The sequence below is a fragment of the Triturus cristatus genome, chromosome 2_1 (genome assembly GCF_964204655.1).
Source record: "Triturus cristatus chromosome 2_1, aTriCri1.1, whole genome shotgun sequence".
Taxonomy (NCBI): Eukaryota; Metazoa; Chordata; class Amphibia; order Caudata; family Salamandridae; genus Triturus; species Triturus cristatus.
Genome location: NC_140581.1, coordinates 898,121,095 through 898,138,327, shown reverse-complemented (window position 1 = coordinate 898,138,327; position 17,233 = coordinate 898,121,095). Strand labels below are relative to the sequence as shown.

Genomic DNA, 17,233 nt, shown 5'->3' with positions numbered 1-17,233 from the left:
TCCCTCCTGGGCCCACCTGACATAAAAGTGCTTGTTCCACACGGAATATAATTTTAAAAAAATCGCGCCTGGCTCAAGGGCTTAAATAAAAATAAGACTATGTATGTCATGTGTGCATCCTGTTCACATCTTTTCATTACGTATGAAAACATAAAAAGGTCAAAGAAAAGTTTAAAGATGCAGATGAAGGATGTAAGAACTGTATGCTGTAGGATGCAAGGACTGGAAGACGTTGATTGTGGAAAAAATAGTAGCTATATTGGAATGTAGATCTATGGTGGGCTTGATGAAACGTTGCTTGCTAACAAATGTATGCAAGGGTTTATGTATGCCTACATGCACCAAAATGGAAAATGGGTGCTAATAGAGAAAAAAGTGATGTGCTAGGTAACAATAAAATGAAGTTGAGTTGCAAATGAGCAGGCTGAATTGAACAAATCAGATGCAATAAACACATGGGTTACCTTGAGTTTGAGCCAGGTGAAGAATCCTTGCTGTAACATATCTAGATGTATCAACATCCACCAATGAACGGTCTGTGCCTATCTTTTCCAACTGGGACAAAAGAGTTCCAATTCTAGTGCTGTTGGGAAGACTGGAAGGAATTTCAAGAGAATTAGTTGCTTCGTATGTCCCTGTACCACATTCATTAGGCAAGAAAATCATATGAAATGAAGCAAAACGTGTACACAGTAAATGTAATAATGAATTTAAAAACACAAGTAACAAAATAACTGGATTGCTTTAGCCAAATTTTCAAATTAAGTAAGCTGTACTACCAAATCTAAAACAATTTAGTAACACCTAAACAAATCACTGACCAAAACAACTGGCTTCTGGTAATACATTACTTCGTTGGAAAACATTTAAAACGTTTTAAAAATGCCCCCCAAATCAGTCACTTCTGCTTAAAAATAAACAGTAGTAGATTCTACAGAACAATGACACACATTTACATTTAGGTCACAATGCTAACAAGGCAAAGGTTACCAGCAGCTGATAGGGATTAGGTCTGGTGCGGATGCTTCAGCAAACCCTCTTTTATTTAAAAATACTTTATTTCCACTTACAGAGTAATTTGGTTAAAACAAGGCAACCATTATGACATTATTCAACTTTCAACTTCCCCATTACTGAACACCTTAATGATGGGAACCTTCATTTCCTCTTAGCAATAGTTGAATGGGCCATTCCAAAATACCAATTATCAACCTACATATCCCACAAATGGTTCCAGAGCAATAAAATGCATTTCTAAACCTAATCCCTAGAAGGTAGGTTTTGCCTTAGAGGGGTTCATATATATCTGAGTCTAGATACCATCCAAAGTTGAGTTGTGTATGTGTCAGAGGCATCGCAGAAGAAAAGGAGTTATTTTGTTGAGTCCGCAACTTCAGGAGTTGTATTGCCACCCTTTGTTTACCTAACCGCAGAAACAGGGCACCGTGGTACAAGTTGCTTAGTGCTGTATCATTAATTGCTCATAAATTATCACCCAATAGGTCGCCACACCTGGGCACAGCCATGCGAAGTGTAGGAGTCAAACCTGGACTGTGTGCACCTAGCACATGCAGATCTTAATTCTTGATTGGCATTAGTACAAAAACTCTTTTCATCTTAAGGTGTTTACCCTTTCGCTGCGACATATCATCTTCACTGTTGGACATGCAGTGCTCTGCTGCATCCAGTCTGGGTGCTTGTCTGTCAAGGCGCTCGCTCATGCAATCCATTCATGACATTAAGGTGCCACTTTTACAGTTTATTGTCTTCAGGCTATGCCTCACATCATTCAGTATGGCTTTGATATCTTGATCCATCGTGGTTTGTGGCTGCAAGGCTTTGGCCATATCCTAGGTGCCGCAATCATGGTCTCCAGTGTGAACTAAGTACCTACGGTCAGTTTCACCTGCTTTTAGTATTTTTTTGCCTTTCTAGTTACAGCAGGGTGGCAATATGTTACCTTGCAACTGGCTTCACTTGACTAGTAGAGTGGGACCCCGGTATAAGGTTTCAATATGTTTTGTTCTTTTGTTGGTGGTGGTGCCATCGAGCAGGCCCTCTGAATTTGGCACTAGTAATGGCAGTTACTCACAGTTGTGTTTCATCTAGGGTGACTATCACTTCAGATGCCTGGTGAAGGTGCATAGTCTATCTATATCTTTCCTAGTCTGGCTGGGCTAATCGGAGCAGGCAATGCCACAGGGCTCATTTCTCCTCCTCAGGTACACACAGCTGACACCCATATGCTTCATAGTATGGTCCTGTGTACATTTACCTTCTGTCCTTTACACTTCCACCGTCTGCGGTCAGCTGCAATCTCAACCAGCACCCTGCTGGCTGGTGCCAACCCAAGGGATTCTTTATTTTCGTTCCGATCCAGGGCATCCCTGACTCACAGCACCCTCAGCACCTTTCTTCTGGAGCGTGGACAATGTCGAGACTTCTGCAGTACTGGCAACTGTGACCATGAGGCGACTAACCCTATGGCTATACGGCACTCGGGTCGCCCTCAGGCGTCCAATCTCTGCAACTCTGTGCTGGAGGTGTGTGACCAGTGTTGCCAGGCAGACACAACTGCTCAATTTGACTTTGCGTCTGTTTTTCAGTTTTCCCCAATTTCCTATCATTCTTTTTGGTCCCCAAAAATACAGGGGAACAGAGTACGTGGGCAATCTCCTGTTGATCTCCCTCCTTATAAACTACTGTCATCTAAATGGGCTGTGGAGACAATATCACTTCTATGCTGAGGACAACTAGCCAGAAATCAAAATTTGCTAACCTAAAGATCTGTATGCATGCTTTAATATTGCAAGGTTGTCACAATGGTGATTAGTGTAAGGAAATAAAGCAGACTAAACTATCACTAATATCTGAAATTAAAACTAAGTAAACATCATTGCAAAACGTAAACAAGTGTGCTAATGTTCCCAGAAAACTCCCGGATTATATGAAATGCTACATTCAAGGGTAACAGTTTAAAAACTGAAGTCTGGCGGGGCCCTTATAAGTTTTCCAAACAAAATAGGCAATGAGAGGTAGAGAGTTGGGATTATAAGTAGCGCTTGTATATCCTAATGTAAATAACTATACAACAAATCCAATAACAGACTCTAGCTGAAGATCCCATAACGGGCATGCCTCCATTAGGCAGGAGTGAATTAACAGTCTGTTGTGCTGTATGTGGGTTCCTTCTAGAACAGCTTAGGCCTGATGTTTGTATAGAAAAGAATGGTAACCCTCATCCCCTCCCAGTGGAATTCTTCATCACTGGAACCCTCCTCACAGCAATTGTATATTGATAAGCCCCCTTGGAAGCTCTTTAGAGAGCTATGCCTTGCTGAAGAGTCCCATAAGGAGCTCACCGTGCATCAAAAGATCAGGAAAACAGCACAGAAAAGAACAGACTATTTATCCCAGGCTGAAAGGGGCAAGATCGTTATAGGATCTTCAGGAGATAATCTGGGATTTGATGTGTTATGTGGGGCTTTTCTAAGTGCCACAGACAACCTCATGCCAAATCTAATGGAGGAACTATCAACAGGAGTTGTGGCCTGAGACTCTGAATTACTGACTTTGAAGTCGGTTGTGTTGCCAGCATAATGCGTTAAGATTCTTGTTTTCATGCATCATTCTTTCAACGCGAGTGACTGCTTTCATTGTCCGGGCAGCTTCTCAGTCTGAATGACGTCAGCATACAAAGTAATAATGACAATCCCACCCATGACATGCAATGGAAATGCATTATACACAGATTACGCATAAAAAAAGCACTAAGTGTCTTCTCAGTCTGAATGACATCAGCATACGTCATAGTTGTGTGTAATAAACACAGATTCAAAAGTACTAAATTTCTTCCATTCTGTATTCTGTATTGGGACTACTTACCTATATTCGTGTTGTAATAGCATGCGATGCGGGAAACCCTGCGATGTAACAGCATGCGTTGTGGAGACATACTATGTAAACGTTTACGCGATGTGAAATTTGCGTTCTTATGCGACCGCGATGTGCAGTAATCGTTGTAATGGGTGTTCGCCGTTGGGCATAGGAGAGGGCCATCTACAGAACATCACATTTGAAAATGCAGATGAACTGCTTCCATGTTCATTAGTGCAAAAATAATTTTTAGGCCTGGCCTTTTGATTTTACTAAACGTTTACGTATAATATACTTACCTAAATGGGCTTTCAGCCACCTCTCTTCATCCATTGGTCTGTTTAGTCATTCACCTGTTGCTTCCACCCACAACAGCATACAGGATGGGGCAATGGGTTAGCCTACATCAGCCACTGATGATCTTAACTTTGACTGACAGAATGTTGCGTTTTCACAATGAGCACATTCACAACCAAGTTACTCTGGTGTTGCCTTTGTGTTCAGACTCTGGGGAAAAGCAAGACCTTTCTACCAGATGTGAGCAAAGGCCACTTTCCCCGCTTTATCAGTTTCTGTTTCCTGTCAATGTTGTAAATTACTTTTGAAGTGTCTTGTTTATCTGACTGCTGGTATTTCACAACATAACAGATTACGTCCATCTGAAACTATTCTTTATTAAGTCATTTTCTTTTTACTATGTATGCAGTTCACAAATCGAAAGCTCTAGCATTACACATGGTGAATTGATGAGCTGGCAATTTTTCATTTTCTTTCTTTCCTTCCTCCTTTCTTGCTTTCTTTCCTTCCTTCTTCCTTCATTCTGTTTTCTTTCTCTCCTTTCTTCTATATTTCCTTCCTTCTTTGTCATCATTACTTTCATTTTCTTTCTTTCCTGCTTTTTTCCATCTTTCCTTTATTCTTTCCATATTTTTCATCTTTCCTTTGTTCTTTCCTTACATCACACTTGCCTGCTGTCTTTTAGTTCCTCCTTTCCTTCATTTTTTTCTTTGTTTGCATCGCTTTTCTTTTCCTTATTTTTTTCCGTCTTTCAATCCTTTCTTTCATGCTGTCCTTCTTGCTTTACCCTTTCTTTCTTCCCTTCGTTCTTTCCTCTTTTCCTTTCTTCATTCTTTCCTGTTTCCCTCTTTTTCTTTCTTTGCTTCCTCTTTGTTCCTTTCCTTCCTTTTTCTCTTTCCTGCTTTCTCTCTACTTCCTTCTTTACATCTTTCAATCCTATTTTCCTTGCTTTTTCTTCATTCTTTCATTTTTTCTTCCTTTCTCCTTGGCTTCTTTCTTACCTTTTTGCTTTCATGCCTTCTTTCTTAAAGGCAAGAGGCTGGTAGCCAATGGCAGAATGTTAGAATTTTTTTTTTTTTTAGGTCAGTGTTAGTCAAGACCTTTTGATTTTACTAAAATTATGCATAGGACATACTTATTATGGTGGTTTTAAAAAACAATTCATCCATTTGCCTGTGGTTAAGGAGGTCACATTTTTCTCCAACCCACTCAAGGATGCAACAAGGGTCAATGCACCAACCCGCTTCAGCCATGAGACGACTTCACTATGAGCTATGGCATGCTGCCCTTTCACAATGAGCACATCCACACACAAAGTAGTTGTCAGTGCCAGGGAGTACCTTTGTAAAGACAAAAATATTTTTGCCTTCAAGTCATTTCTTTTTATATTGATCAACACCCGGCAGCTTCCTGAACAATAAAGTTTTGCAAAATCCATGACAAAACAAGAATTGCCAAAAGGCTAGAAGCAAACACCAGCCCTATTGGCTTTGGCAATGTTTGTTTCTTTTGACAAGCATTTCTGCTTTATTTTATTTCTCGTCCTAGTAAAGGCACCGCAGAAGCCTTTTCACAAACTGACCGAGAGCAACTCTACCTGTGGCAACTGACTCGCACAGGCCCCAGCTCCAGTCAGCGATACAGACAGTGGCACCCAGTGCCTCTAAAACCAAGGATACGGGGCAAGCATTCTGCACTTTGTAGCTGTCTCTGCCCGTCTCATTTTGAGCGCATGCAGGCCAACCCTCCTGTATTTTCTGCGATATCCCGGATTTTCAGTAGCATTTTCTGTGTCCATCCACCTGCCAGTGTGACAATGACATTTTCTCTCAACTAATAAAAGCAGTTAGTGCCAACCTAATATGGTTATTACACACATTATTCAATCACTTCGAATACTCTAAGTGTCCTCAATGGGAACTTTACAGCACACTTTTCTCACCAAAAAGCAGGACCTATCCTTGCTATAATAGTTCCCACTGTGGTAATGTTATTAAATAAGCCATTGTTTAGCATCTAATACCAGGGAAAATATTTGCATGATTTCCACACATGTTAATACTTTTTGTGCATATGTCCGTGAGCGTTTATCCATATTGGCAAATGAAAAGTAAAATAAAAGTTTGACTAAATTAGAACTGGAGCAACATTTGAATGCACAAATTGAAACCTACGATAACATTCCAATGGAAGGCGAGAAACAACAACATATCACAGCTATGTTTTACATTTTTGTAATTTATAAAGTAGTTTTTTTTTTATTTAAAAAAAAAAAACTCTAAAGGCAAACTTCTATTAAACAAGCATTGGCATAGCCAATAGGTCTCGCCTTTGGGACCTTATAAGTTTAGCCATGCAGCAGATTATCCCCTATTAGCATGCCCACACAGTCAACATTTTCGAATAATCGTACACTTTCTATCTAAATTCGATATGAAATGAGCCAAGATGCATTGGAGATGAATGGGCAGCATGCCTGGTGTATGGGTGTCAAGGCGGGACGTGGCAGGTGTAATGGGGACGAGCACGCATGTGTGCCTATTGACCTTGGCAGCATTATTATGATATGATATGATATTGGGAGGGTGGCTGTATAAAAGGGGGGGGGCTTTATTAATGCTGTTGCAGCGTGAAAACAAGTTTTACTTGTTTGCTGGTGCGGGGAGAGGACTAGGACTAGGTAGATAACAACATTAGTAGAATTGCGGGCAGCCATAATATAAGCCCTGTGTTTTATAGTGTAAAGACACAAAATGTACAATTAACAGTGTCATATAATAAAAAGAAAATGCACACAAGACCACTAAAAACAAACAAATGCAAAAAGCCTGTTGTGCTTTTTTTAAAAACCTGAATAGAAATGCAACCGTAATAAAATATAAAGCGCGGTGTATTTCTTTTAAAAAATATATATAAATACGCCCATGGTTATATCGAGCCCGATAAAATTGCAGTAAAAATTTAGCCTTGGTGATGATACAAATGTTAACGTGCTACAAAAAGAGAGATTTGACCAGAAATACACGTGTCCCAAACTAACGCAACAAAAAAATAACACAAAGCAACAAGTGCAGCTGTAAGATGGGGGGTTGTGTATATTCGTTCAGCTGAATCGACTTGAGGTGAACATTTACTCCTTAGGGGCATGAAGAGATGCAGCGGCCACGTTAGGCCTGCTGCTAGTATGGGGGAGTTGAGTGAGGGTATGCTGTGCCAGGGTTTCGTGAAGCCTACAGGGTCATGTTTGGCATCAACATACAGTAAATAAAACTAGTCTAATGAGAGCTAATGGTGAAGTTCCTGACAAGTGTAACTCTCCGTCAATATCGAGGGTGTTTTGCATTATAATTTTTTTTTAAACTATACTGGATAAAACCACTAGATGGCAGGCATGCGCTAAGCAAATCAATCAACAGTGAGTTAATGCTGCAAAAGGATATTTACATAACGTTTTTAAGAATTAGAAGTCAAAAACAGATTCACCAAAACAACGGACACATGCATAATAGAAACAAATAAAACGGCAAAGAATTTCTATCCGTCCTCTGTGCTGCAAATCAAGTGAAAAGTGGCAGTTTCGATAACTGGCCTTCAGGGCTGAAATATTTCAACTGTGTCACTATTACGCTCACCCGCTTGCCTGCAACTAAACAAAAAAAAAATATGTATACATGCCTCGGAACTTAGTAACATATATATCGTAATAACAAAAATATATTTATTTGTAGCTGGAAACACACGCGGCACGGCCACAAACGTTTTAAATCTGTCAATCTGATGCGCTTGCCTCAAACTGGAAAATAAAATTACGTGCCTGGAAACACATTCGACATAAGCTCAAGCATTGGAAGTCTGGCAGTATGACGCGTCTGCCTCGAAGTTAAACAAGCCTGAAAGACAGCTGCGAGTGGCGTGCGCGCACTCGCGCGATATAAGGAAATCAAGAGGATGATCAAAGGCAAGGGAGAGAGAAAACAAGCAGCAGCAAACACGCGAGTGGTGCGCGCCGCGCGCGCTGCACTAACAAGCAGCAGCTGTTTTCGGGAGTGGTGCATGCATGCGCAGGCTTCACTTTTCAAGCACTGCACTCGTGCTTGTGGCGCGCCCCTGCACGCTCCCGCAAGGTGTATGCCGCCACAAGCACGAGTGTGTGCTTGAAAATGAGCAGAGCAACGGCTAAAGGCCCTCCTATGCAGCGCATGCGTGCTACGTAGGCAAGACCTAAAAAAGGGATTCGTATTGGATTATCCACACCCATATGATTTAAGTGAGCGTTTTATCCCCTTTTTTCCGATTCAAAGAGAGGTTAAACCTCAAAAAAACTTTACTGGATATTAATCGTTACCCTCAATAGAAAAGTATGTGATTTAAAAAGCTCATAGGAAGATGACGGATGTAACGTACTATTACTTCCTCGTACGGCAGTATATTATAATGCTAAATTAACCCATTTATGCAGGCTTGTTCCACAAGATTTGAAAGACCACATCACAATTGTTCTTAATATAGATATGTCCTGTTTTATTGAAAGTGATGACACTATTCTTGGATTTGTATCTACTTTAGAAATTGATTCTTGTGGATCATGAAAAGGAGATACCTCTGTAGATCGGAACACAAATTTCTAAGAGATCTGGTCACGGCACCCAAATATGTTCCTCTCACCCCTCTATTGCTGGACATGGGCAAGCGGTCGATTGGTGATGTAGCCAGGTTACATCCATTACTTTTCTGGGCTCACATTAGGCGGACCCCAGAGTTTCTTCCCTACTCTGAAGCCCTCACTGAAATTATTCGATTAGACACAGGCTGCAAAATAGACTGGATCTCCAACATCAAAAAAATGCTGACAGCTATTGGACTCCGAGCCTGCTGGGACAGCCAAGAAGCCCCAAGGAGAGAGGAGCTCAAACGCTTATACTGGGAATGGGTGGAACTACGAGAGATTCGCAAACCCAATACAGGTAAACTCACAACAGAATTCCACCTTCACAAACAAACCAGACAGCTTGAGCCCTTTCTCGATATAATTCAGGTACCTAGGGACAGAATGCTGTATTTACACTTCAGGTTTGGCACCCTCCCTGTTTGCGAGACTACATTGAAATGGAGTACAAGCAATGGCAAAGCTTGCCTATGCTGTAAAGCTCCGATAGAAAGTGTCCCACATGTAATGTTCGCCTGCCCGGCTTATAAATCCCCCCAGGCTAAATGGCTAAAATCGGTATGCCAACAACTGGGAACACGGGACCACGCTACAGCATTGCGAGTTTTCAAAACCGATTCTAGGCCACTTTCTGCATGCTGTGTAGCAAAGTTCTTGGGCCAAGCATGGCCCATAAGGTGGAAAGCTTTGTCAAGAATGGCATGATTTTAATCTGACAAGGGCAGTGAGAAACGCAAACCACAGTGTTAAAATTTGTCTTAACCCTTACGCCCAAGCACCTTACTTATTAATCTGTTATTCCTGCTAGGAATGGGAAAATTTGGGAAAAAATGTATCACGCTTTTATCAATTATTATGAAGAGGTACTAAATGTGTTATTATATTTGTTTTTATCTTAGATTTGTAGCTGCTATATTGATTGTCTATTTGTCATTACTGTATTGTTTTTAACTATCTTTGTATTACCACCTCATGGGCCTAACCAGCTATTTTGACGAACTGATTGTTTACATAAGCCCAAAATGCTACACACTTGTATCTTCTTTTATGAAACCACTGTATTTGTTTTAACTTATAGCTTTTATGACATTTTCTGTCGAATAAAGCTTAAATAAACAAACAAAGAAAAGGAGATACTCACACCCCGATGAAAATCGCATTATTTCACTTCATATGGATTTAGTGTACGACAATAGTACTTCATACATATTTAATGATGGAACGAAACTTACACAGGTTTGTTAAATCAAGACAAATGCAACACTGATAACCTTGGAGACTAATAATTTTAAAAATATGCAATAAAATATTCAAAAGTTATTTTAAGGAGTAAAACTCAGCAAAAGAATCCTGTTCTGAAATAAATGGAAATCAACACATGTGCGCTACATAACCAATAAGTATTTCTATCAGTTATTTGTTTACTTTTCTTAGTGTCCCATCTGCGCATGTTCATTTTCTACAAAGACTCAGAAGCCTCATGGAATGGTGAATGGTGCACCAATGTCAGCATAGAAATAATGATCAGCAGAAAGAAAAGATAGGAACCTGTGTCACTTTCTTAGGTTCATCCCTAAGAAAGTGACTACTACTCACCCTTGTTTTGTGCAGACCACTGCGAGCCACTGCCTCCCCTTTTCCAATGAGGACTGGGATCTATTTAGCGTCGATCAAGAAACACATGCCTGCTCTGTGCGAGGTTGTGAGCATAAGTCCTTAGAATGTTTACCAAATACGAAATAATAAGCACAAACATAGTCAGGAAGTTTAGGACCTAAAATGATACGCTATTGGCTTTGTCACTGCTTTTTTGCAAGTGTCAAGGTGCATGTGCAAGAATGACTAACAAACAACCTTGGAATGGGTGCTAATGAGCACACGTGTTGTGAGGCACGTGCACAGGCGTATGCAGGTGTGCTAAATCACTATAAGTACTCCCGCGATGGTTCAGCCAGTAATAACAATATATTGCTAGTTCAAATGGTGGTATGCCCTATCTGAAGTGTATAACACCACCTAAGTGTGGGGAAGGAAGCAAGTCCTTTTGTTATTATATTCCCTCACACACCCTAGTGGTGTCATGCTTCATCATCGGGACACCCCGACGCCTAAAGGTCAGGGTGGGCTCAACCAGTATTTCAGGGAGCACTTAATGAGATGATATTTGGCCAGGGGGTTTTAAAGATTAAAAATCGGTGTCAAACCCCAGTTTCCCTTTATTCTTGGGTTTGGCACTGATAATAAAAACAACAGAAGAGGGTTTCCAGGGATATTATGGTCCTAGGACCCTATTGCCAACATGTTTCTGTCCTAATTGCCCTATAAAGGGTGCACGGACATTCTTCAGGGCGTATACCCCCTGTTAGATTAGAAAAGAAAGAGGGAAGTTCCCTATACTAATGTGCAGTAAGGGCAGATAGCTGCTCCTTGTTAAAATGCTGTCGTTCTGTTAATAAATTCACTCCATCTGTGAAAAACAAACAAAAAGACAAACAACAAATACGGCGCGTCAATTCCGTTTTGCAAAGCAACATTCCAACATGAATAATGTGATTGTCTCTATATTCTCCACATCATCATACGTGAAATCTACAAATAGAATGTGCGCGTGATTGTAGCATAACCACTCTTGTAAGTGGCACTCAACATTGTAGCGTGTATATATTTGGTGGCGGTAATATTCCGCATTCTATTAACACACACTATTGTGACGAGTAACTACTCAGGTGGCGGTATCTTTCCGCATCCTATTTCCACACATTCATTTGCATGTGGTAATAAGACATCGGTCTTAACAGTCGGGCTTCTAATATATCAGCACGAGTTTAAAACAAATCCACTCCTATTTCATTCCTCTATAGTAAATAAGTATTGCCATTCTCGCATCTGTCGCACCGTATCGCTTACCCCAATTTAGGAGAGAATAAACATCATGTGGGACCTCTACACGTGGGGTAGCCCTGTAGTCACACACTTTGAATTCGTAATGTGACAATTATGCAAATCAGTGCATTCCCGACCAAGCGATCGAGATATTTGACATGACCGTTCACAACGAGGAGATCCAGTCCCATACCAAGTTGTCGACATATGAAAGAGAATAAAATAAAATAAAATAAAATGAGGTAAAATGGGTACACACTTGCTCATAATCACTCCGTGTCTCAATTAGTTGTTTCATCTACTCAAGTCACCCATTCAGATTACTCACGCCACCAAGGGTCCTGCCCCGTATAGACACCTATTCGGTATCGGTTCCCACGATTCGGACTCACTCACGTCCTCATGGCCACGGTTTAAAGCTTCCACTCGAGCCTCGAGGGACAATCCCATCAACTTCCGGAGTTACGAGTCCACGCCCCTTTGCGGAAGTGCGTTTTGCGCATGTGCCACTTAGGGTATATTGGGAAATGAAGTTTTTGTGATTAGTGTAGTTCCCGAGATGTAAAATTACTACCTTCGTGTTATTCTCTTTTCTACTGGTGTTAAGATGTAGTGCAAATAACCAATTATGTATGTGTCATTTCTTAGGGGTTTGTAAATATCGTTATTTACGATAGGGTCCTGATCCTTTAATTACGATGACGTGACCCTCCCAAGTGAGGATGTGTACACATCCCAAGGTCACAATATATGATGTGGATGGGGTTTTTGGAATTATTTACACTAGATAAACCTAGTTGGATGTAATGTAGACAAAGGTATACATTATTGACAACATGAGGTCTACATATACAAACTGTAGTTTATATCCTCATATGTACCCCTCAGATATGGGTTACTATATTGACTACTGATTCCTGTTTAATTGATTCCAAGGAATGTGGTCATTTAGACCAGTCACATGGGTTTTCAATCTGTAAACCCATCTTTGTTCTCCTTCTAAGAGGATTTTTGACATGTTACCATCCCCTTTGACTCTCTCAATTACGGACCACCATAGGTCGCTATCTGAGTGTTTCTTCTCTAGATAATGGGCAGTGAGTCTGGTTGCTGATATGGACCTCCTGATCGTACTCCTATGCTCGTTAATTTGTACTTTTATTTTCCTCCCTGTCATGCCTATGTACATCAGCTGGCATGGGCATTTAATTACATAAATAACTTTATCCGAGTTGCAATTGGTGTGGGACCTCTGTTCCCATTTGTGGTGCATCCCCAGATCAATGTCTTTGGTGTATTCCGTAAATGCACATGCCACACAGGATCCACAAGGATAGTGACCCATAATTTGTGGCTGATTCCAAAGGGTACTCTGATATGTGGTTTTTGTTTTTTGTAAATCTGTGTGGATCAATGTATCTCTCAAACTTTTGTTCCTTTTAAAGAAAAACATGGGTTTCTCGAAATCCAACTTATTTGATGTTAATATTGGCCATTTTTTGTTTATAATTTTCTTAAACTCATTAGAAGATGCATTAAAAGTTGTAACGCAGATAAGGGTGTTTATTTCCGCCTTCTGATGAGTTTCAAGTAGAACATCCCATGGGGTATATTACGGGATCGTTTTTGTGTGGTGTGGCAGGTGTGCATCATAGCATGTGTGACTGACGGGGAATAAGCACTTAAAATAACTACATGCAGTGAATTGATCTGCAGAAATTAGAAAAACACTGATTTACAAAACCATCTCTAATTGCAATACGATTTCATTTATAAATGCAGTACCTCTGTATAACAAGCATTTGCAATGCAATAGGTCTTGCATTTACACGATTTTAAGCTATTGGCATTGTAAATGACACTGCCTATTTTTGTTTTTTAAAACATAAATAAAAGGCATTGTCATTTACAATGCTAATAGTTTCATCTGGCGTAAATGCAAGACCTATTGCATTGCAAATGCTTGTTTTACGTGTTATGGAGGAGCATAATAGATAAAGGTGGCACAAGGGAGCAATGGATATAGTGCATTGAGTAGAGGGAAGGTTGGACCACACTGTCTCACGGTAAAGAATTGATCACAAAGGATAGACAAAGGAATAATGTAACCCTGGCCATGGGACTATGCACAGGCAGGTCTGTTTCTGAAACAGAGAGTGAAATGCTGTGCAGTGCAACCCTAGGAAAATGCCGACATCTTCAAGACAGATACAGAGAAAAAAATGGAAAACTTAACTAACTTAAATGACACAAGAGAACAACAAAATTATATGCCAGGGAAAGCAAGACAAAGTAAGAGCAATAGAATATTTAGAGAAATCAGGGAAATGATTGGAAAAAGTGTGGTTTTGGGAAAAACAAAATTAACCCAGATCCGCGTCATACATGCATTGGCCGCATGCTTGCGTGCAGTCTGCTCTTTTTCAAAGCACACACTCGTGCTTGTGGTGCGCCGCTGCGCACTCCCGCAAGCTTTGTGCTACCACAAGCACGAGTATGTGCTTGGAAAAAGAGCTGTACGACGGCTAAAGGTCTCCTATGCAGCGCATGCGTGCTGAGTAGGCGAAACATAAAAAAAGTAGTGCTTGAAAAGGGACCAGCGGAAGGGCAGAGGTAATTCATCCATGCTCCTGCAGAGGGTAAAACAAAAGAAGCGGATGACAAGCCCAAAGAAACTACTGAATAAGAAACAAGCAAATGAGAATGACAATATAGCCAACCAATGGCTTTAAGCCCAGTTTTCACCAACAGAAACCTTGCACTTTCTCATAGGCAAAACCTAATAATTTGGGCCCTTGCCCTTTCTTTTTAGGTCCAGCCTGGGCAGCGCATACGCTGCTCTGCGTGGCGTGCTGTATTCAGATAGAGACTTGAAGCTCTGCCCACTCTGTCCAATTTCTTTTCATTGGCTTGTGTCACTGTCCATTATAAACTGTGGCTGTTCATTGGTCAATAGGCTTAGTAGTCCCTCCTTAGTACCGCCTTGTCTCATTTTGTAACATACCACGGCGACAACCCCTGTTACATGTGTTGCTACTCGGTAGACTTTAATTACAGCCTCCGAGCACTATGTTCTCAAATAGCTTTGTCCTGCCTGTTGCTGCATGCAAGACACGCTCTCTCCTAATGCTTTTTGAAAATGTTTATAGCATGGGCGCTGGCATTTGCAATGCAATAGGTCTCAAATTTGCGAGAGTTTGAGCTATTGGCATTGTAAATGGCAATGCCTTTTATTTATCTGTTTTAAAAACAACACATAAATAAAAGGCATTGTCATTTACAAGGCCAATATCTCAAACTCTTGTAAAGGCGAGACCGATAGCATTGCAAATGCTTGTTTTTTCTTCAAATTAAGCACTTCATCTGTGGGACGGGACACAGATCGGCTCTCTGCCCATCGGACCAGACTTCTTTTAATGGAACAGTGAAGTCGACTCTGCGCTTACGGTCAAATATCAGGCCGAAATTGGAAGAAGAAAAAATAAATATACAAAGAAAACGATAACAAGAGAATAAAAAGAGCAGTAATGATTGGAGCAGGGTGATGTTTGAAGAGAAGAAGATGGACAGAATAAAAGACGAAAAATGGAGGCAGAAGGAAGGAGAAAGTGAGGGAAGAACGAAATCAAAGAGGGGAGGATGGAAAAAGGAAGGAAAAGAATGAAAGGAAAAATACATTTAAAAGATTGCAAGAAAGGGAAAATATAGGAAAAAAGAAAGAATGAAAGAAGTGAGGGAAGGAATTAAAACAGAAGAGTGAAGTTTAGCAACACAGCGATGAAGGATAAAAAAACAAAAGACCTGAGAAATGGAGATGGAAATAACATAGGTCCCAGGAATTTAGTGGATAGGGTACAAAGGAAAAAAGAATTAACAACGAAAGGAGGGAGTAAGGAGGGCAGGCAAAAAGAAGTAAAAGCAGGGGGAAAGGGGGAGACGGGAAGAATTGAGGGGACAGACAAACGAGGGCAAGGGCAGGAGTAAGGAGGGAGGAATGAAGGGCGGAACCAAAGTTGGAGAGAAAAAAGGAGGAAGGAAGAGAAAAGGAAATAATGGAGGCAGGACGAAAGGATCGAAGGAAGGGTGAAAAGAAAAAAGACAAGTAAACAAATGAAGGAAAGAAGTGAGGAAAAGTGAAAGAAAGTAATGGAAGAATGGAGGAAGGAAGGAAATTAGTAAAATTGGAAGGGGATTAAGGAGAAAGTATGGAAGAAAGATGGAAGCAGAAAGAATGTATGACAACAGGGTCAAAGAATGAAGAAATAACATAGCAAGAAATGTATAGAATTAGAGTGATAGGAAGAATTAAGGGAGGAAGGAAAGAATGAATGAAGGAGATGAAGGAGATGAAAAAGAAGGATGAATGACAGAAGGAATTAAATTAGCTATGAAGTGGAAATGACAGGAGGAATGAAAGAACGAAATAAGAATGAATAAATGAATAACAGAAGGAAGGGATGGTGGAACATGAAATGAAAGAAGCTAACGAAGAACAGTAAAAAGGAAGACACTAAGGAAGGCGATTCAAGAAAGACATCAGCAGAAAGCAATAGAGTCGTTAAGGAAGAGAAAAGAAAACTAAGAAGCAAAATAAAAATAAGTACCAAACGAGGAAGGAAGCAAGGAAGGAAGGACGAAAGGAATGATGGAAAGGAGGAAGAAAGGTAAAGGAGAAAAAACAAAGGAACGAAAGAAGTAATTAAGCCAATCAAGGACAGTAAAAAAGAAGGCCCTAAGGAAAGTGACTGGAAGAAAGAAGGAAGGACCAAAGAAATGCATATGGAGAAATCAAGTGAGTGGTTAAGGAAGACAAAGGGGAACAAAGAAAGAAGTGAAAGAAAAATACAAATAATCACAAGACACAGAAAAGAAGATGGAAGGAAAGAAGGGAGTGAGGAAAGGGGGAGGAAGGAAGGAAGGAAGGAAGGAAGGAAGGAAGGAAGGAAGGAAGGAAGGAAGGAAGGAAGGAAGGAAGGAAGGAAGGGTCAGCTGAGTGGTTAAGGAAGAGAAAGGGTAACAAAGATAGAAGTGAAACAAGAATACAATTAATCACAAAACCAACAAAAGAAGGAAGGAAGGGTGGGAGGGAGGGAGAGAGGAAGGAAGGAAGGGTGGGAGGGAGAGAGGAAGGAAGGAAGGAAGGGTGGGAGGGAGGGAGAGAGGAAGGAAGGAAGGGTGGGAGGGAGAGAGGGAGGGAGAGAGGAAGGAAGGAAGGAAGGGTGGGAGGGAGAGAGGGAGAGAGAGAGGGAGAGAGAGAGGAAGAGAGAGAGAGGGAGAGAGAGAGGGAGAGAGGGAGGGAGAGAGGGAGGGAGAGAGGAAGGAAGGAAGGAAGGAAGGATGGGAGGGAGAGAGGGAGGGAGAGAGGAAGGAAGGAAGGAAGGGTGGGAGGGAGAGAGGGAGGGAGAGAGGAAGGAAGGAAGGAAGGAAGGAAGGAAGGAAGGAAGGGTGGGAGGGAGAGAGGGAGGGAGAGAGGAAGGAAGGAAGGAAGGGTGGGAGGGAGAGAGGGAGAGA

The 17,233-nt window shown here is 41.0% G+C and overlaps 1 protein-coding gene across 1 annotated transcript in view; it reads right to left on the bottom strand.

The window, feature by feature from the left end:
- Positions 1–17,233, bottom strand: part of AGTPBP1 (ATP/GTP binding carboxypeptidase 1) — a 1,256,713-nt gene that overhangs the window by 988,501 nt on the left and 250,979 nt on the right. The window contains exon 3 of the mRNA XM_085633101.1: positions 465–595. Within this exon, the coding sequence (XP_085489227.1) occupies positions 465–595 (131 nt within the window). The remainder of the gene's footprint in view (positions 1–464; positions 596–17,233) is intronic.